This window comes from Schistosoma mansoni, chromosome 4, assembly GCF_000237925.1.
Source record: "Schistosoma mansoni strain Puerto Rico chromosome 4, complete genome".
Lineage (NCBI taxonomy): Eukaryota > Metazoa > Platyhelminthes > Trematoda > Strigeidida > Schistosomatidae > Schistosoma > Schistosoma mansoni.
Window position 1 is genome coordinate 29,265,939 of NC_031498.1, and position 4,852 is coordinate 29,270,790.

At 35.2% G+C, this 4,852-nt stretch overlaps 1 protein-coding gene across 1 annotated transcript in view; it reads left to right on the forward strand.

The window, feature by feature from the left end:
- Positions 1-438: 438 nt before the first annotated feature.
- Positions 439-4,852, forward strand: part of Smp_151880 (putative transient receptor potential channel) — a gene marked incomplete at both ends in the record, with an annotated part of 34,745 nt that continues 30,331 nt past the window's right edge. Inside the window, 2 exons of the mRNA XM_018797425.1 lie at positions 439-441; positions 2,333-2,662. Coding sequence (XP_018652468.1) covers positions 439-441; positions 2,333-2,662 — 333 coding nt within the window. The remainder of the gene's footprint in view (positions 442-2,332; positions 2,663-4,852) is intronic.

Consider the following 4,852-nt stretch of genomic DNA (forward strand, 5'->3'; position numbering starts at 1 on the left):
GTCTTCCAGGTTTTCCTTGCTGATCTAGCTTCAATTGACTCATACTTTCAACTAATGAAAATACTAAATCTCCACAAAACCCCTTCTGATTATAAATGTAATATGTTATCATAGTACATATGGCATTGTGATCAAAATCATTTACGTAAAATGACCACAAGCATAATTTAAAAAAAGATAGAAATGACTAAGTGACAAACTTAAGGAAATTTCCATAATCCTCTTTTTTTCTTATCTATTCTATTCTTGCATAAATTAACTCAAACAAAGAATCATACAAAATAAGATAGATTAACTAATCAAAATGTACCTTAATGTCATTATCTCTATGTAAGTTTCATCAATTTATTGATCAATGGGTTTGTATCAGATAGATGACCATCTGTAGAGATACTGAACTTTAGGGAAGGTGATACGTTGTAATATGGTTAACCTAAAATGGTACGAGGACTTACATCCAATATTTCTAGCTTTTTATTTTGAATACAACGAAAAAATATCCAAATCAAATAACTAGAGATCACACATTTTACATACTTACTTACTTACGCCTGTTAACCCTAATGGTGCATAGACCGCCGACCACCGTTCTCCAACCCACTCTGTCCTGGGACTTCCTTTCTAGTTCCATCCAATGTTTGTTCATTCTTCTCATGTCTGTATCCATTTCTCGGCATAATGTGTTCTTTAGTCTTCCGCTTCTCCCTTGGCCTTGAGGATTCCATGTGAGGACTTGGCTTGTGACGCAGTTTTGTGATTTCCCCATTGTGTGTCCTATCCCCTTGCATTGCTTCTTCCTGATTTCTTCCTCCACTGAAATCTGGTTTGTTCTCTCCCACAGTAGGTTGTTGCTGATAGTATCTGACCAACGGATCCGAAGTATCCTGCGTAGATAACTGTTAAAAGGTGCATCGGCCTCAAGACTTTCGAAGGAACTCGGCTTTCATCACTAGGCGTCATAATTATTCCTTCTACTCCCAGGACAGAGTTTAAATGGTTTGAATAATTTTCTCTGGTTAGCGTTTTCTTAGCGAGTTGGTTTTCTACGGGATGGGGTCGCTAACCCCATGCCCAAACCTCCTCCTTTATCTGGGCTTGGGACCGGCAGTAGCCCCCCGAGGAGCAACAGGTGGAGTTATATTCAAATAAAGCTAACTTTTAATTTGACACAGATGTTTTTATCTGATATCTTCTGGTGTAGTTAACTCATGGTTCTGTAATTTGGATATATGTTTTGTGAATCTCGTAACATTTATTGATGATAAGCTCATAGATGGATCAAATTAAAATTCTACTGGCTCAAAAATTAACAAAACGCAACCTGTACAACGGTTTTAAATTCCTTTGGAAATTTCTTAAGGTTCCTACAAATTTAAAACAATTAAATTTAAATGCGTTTGGTGCATGAACCGATGGACTTATGTGTTAGGCTCTAGGTTACATATAATTGACTAACTGATGTTCAATATGTGGCCTTTTTTCTGTGGATACAGATCTATTTTCACATGACTCTTTTATATAACCATAAATTTTTTCCCCGAATGACTTCATCTAGCTTCCACATTATTTATGCATCCACTCAATAATAGTTAAAAATATGAGAAACGCATTCAAATTTGTTCAAGCAGCTTAATTAATTACCGTTGACAATACAATTGACATTTCGCATCACTTGGAATTCATATAGTATCGTTTTCATTTTGATAGAGTACAAAATAATCTTCACTGAACTGGTACCATATCAATTACTTGCTACAGAATCACTCATTAAACAATGTATGGTAATTCGTTTAGAATTGTTTGTTTGAATCTTCCGATTGATGTTTAGCACTGCAACTGGTCAGTCTCTTATTGGTCATATGTGCATACTGTGCGTATTGCCTCGATATAGCCTTAATTTACAAGCATTGTAAGCAAAGATGGATAATGGGTAGCAGTGCAATCTAGGACGCGCGTTTCGTCCCATTTGGGACTCGTCAGCTGCATGTACCTGCATCTCAGAGTTGATGTTCACCAAGAGACTCAAACCCAGTACCTTCCGCTTCAAACGCCACCGCGTTATCCATTCGGCCACTGAGTCCTGATAGTCACTTGCTTGTGCAATGGGGTGAAGTTTGAATTCAGTTAGTATTGTTTGTTTGAATCTCCTCATTGATGTTTAGGACTGCAACTGGTCAGTCTCTATAGTAATCTCTATAGTATCTATAGTAAACATCGAGTTGTGAATTTATCTCTGAAACCTAAACGTCACATTTTTTTCGATCAAATTCCTTCACACACACATTGAATAACATCTAATCTAAACTCTTTCTCTTTACTTTTCTCTATTTAGGGATTACTTGGACGTTTTCAATCCTCATCATTTACACCTGATATTAATGGTATAATCTTAGCAGCACATCGTGATAATTATGTAATATTAAAATTATTACTTGATCGTGGTGATCGTATATATAAACCACATGATTTACGATGTGCATGTAATATATGTACAAAAGCAAGACGTGAAAATGGATTACAACATTCAACACTAAGAATTAATACATATCGTGCTTTAACAAGTCCATCATTTATTATTTTAACTAGTAATGATCCAATTTTAACAGCGTTTGAATTAAGTTGGGAATTGAAAAAATTGGGTGAACTTGAAAATGAATTTAGAGTAAGTTTTTTTTCTGGTTAGAGTTTTTTTTAGAGAGTTGATTTTCTATGGGATGGGGTCGCTAACCCCATGCCCAACCTTCCTCCTTTACCTGGGCTTGGGACCGGCAGTAGTCCCCGGAGGAGCTACAGGTGGAGTTAGTTCAGTGCAGGTTAAGTGCTTTTTTGATATATTAATTCAATGTAGATAGAAATGGATTCTCAAGATGTTCATTTATCAATAGAAGCTGATCAGTTACAGACCTTAATATGAATGATAAGAAAATACAAACACATACAAACATAACCGAAGTTAACTCTTGAAAACGAATACAATTTAATCGAGTGCAACAGTAATTCCTGTTCATTATATTTACGAGATTCCATTTGTTATGAAAAATAGTGTCTTTGTGTAAGTATGATTATCTAACGTAAAAAAAACCCAGGGTTATGGGTTCATTCATACCTATTACATTTTGGTTGCTACTCATTTGCTTCAACTTCACTTGTGAAGTTTAGTACAGTGTTACGCGATACAAATATTATTAGCGTTTTGCTCCGATATTTATTTAAAAGGGTGAATTGCAAAAGAGCTAGTTAAATAAATGCTTATTTGTTCTCTTTATTTTGACATTGGACAGTTGATAACAGTCATAGTACTTTCTTGTGTTACTTAAATGTTTTGCTCTTTTGATAGTGATCTATAGTATATCTTGGACATTACTCCCTGAAATCTTTGTCTGGAGCCCCACTACTGAGTTGGTCTACCTCTTTCTTGCATTTTATAGGACTCAGTTACTATAAATCGATATCTTACTAAGCAATCGTAGGAATAAGAATAGGAGTAGAGTTGTGTAATTCTTGGAGCAAACTGAAATTTATATTCCAAGTTCGTGATATAAACATTTTGACAAGCTTTTAGCATCAAGATACACCATATATCCAATGAAAGACATTGGATCAATATGAATTTGTGTTATGTGCCGTTGGTTTACTTTTATTGTTCTAATTAATTTTTTGTCAATCAGACACTGGAATCGACCTGCAGTGTCTTCTGTTATTTGTAATACGTCAGTTACACAATATGGATCATTTGTTTTACAATCCTATACATTAACACCATAACATTGTAACTTTCCCTATTTACGTAGATTTTAACAAACCACAATAGTATAAAACATCCTATCACCACTTATGGTTGACTCTATGTAGGCTAGCTTTACTACCAAAAAACCGTGCTTGTATGACCTACACAGTAAAAAATGATCATACTTCGCTATGAGTAAGAGACAATATTATTAAGATATTTGAAAACAATGCTTATACCAGTGTCCACTTTCAAGTTCAAAGATATCTCACCACTTTTTCGGTAATATAGCTATTTTCTACACATTTCAACAAAATGATAGAGGATTTTCAATATACTACTTGTATCCCAGTCATTGTAGTATAGTTAAATGTTATTTGAATTAGAATCGTGACTGTCCTACTTCAGTACAGTTGAATGGCTTAACTGTGTAGCTCAATTATAAGGCTTGACGTGTTTGTCTCATAAATCAGAATATATATTTGACATAAAATAGTTTATTGAACATATCGGTAGGGCACTAGATATCCTAAGTTATATGAGTTTTATTTGTAAGCAATACAAACTGTATAGACAGTCTAATAAATAATGTGATCAATAAACGGCCTATGCTCCATTGGGAGTAACAGGCGTAAGTAAGTTAGTATCAATCAATAAAAAGTGTCACATAATAGCAACTGGGTTTTATTTTACATTTCTCATATGCATTGTTTTATTCGGCTTACACTTTTCACTATTCAGTTATGTTTATAAAGTGGATAAAATTCCAATTCCAATGAATTGATGATTAGGTTAATCACACTGTGGAGTTTGTCCATGATTTAAACAGGATAAAATAAGGGTCGACATTTCGAAGGGGGAGTTTGTCCCCACCCGCTGCACAGACCCAGAGATCACCTTTCCTACTTACGTATGGAAGACAGCCACGAGTTCCAATGCATACTAAAACGTGGCCACAGCAGCATAACTGGACAGCAACTGAATTAATGAAAGATAGGACGGACGCAATAAAGAACGTGATAAAGAAACTTATATCAGACATCAAGATGGCGGAACAGCAGAGAAGAGCGTGCAAGCCTTTTAGAGTGGGGGACCTGCTAAAGTGTAGAGAACGGAGAGCTAACA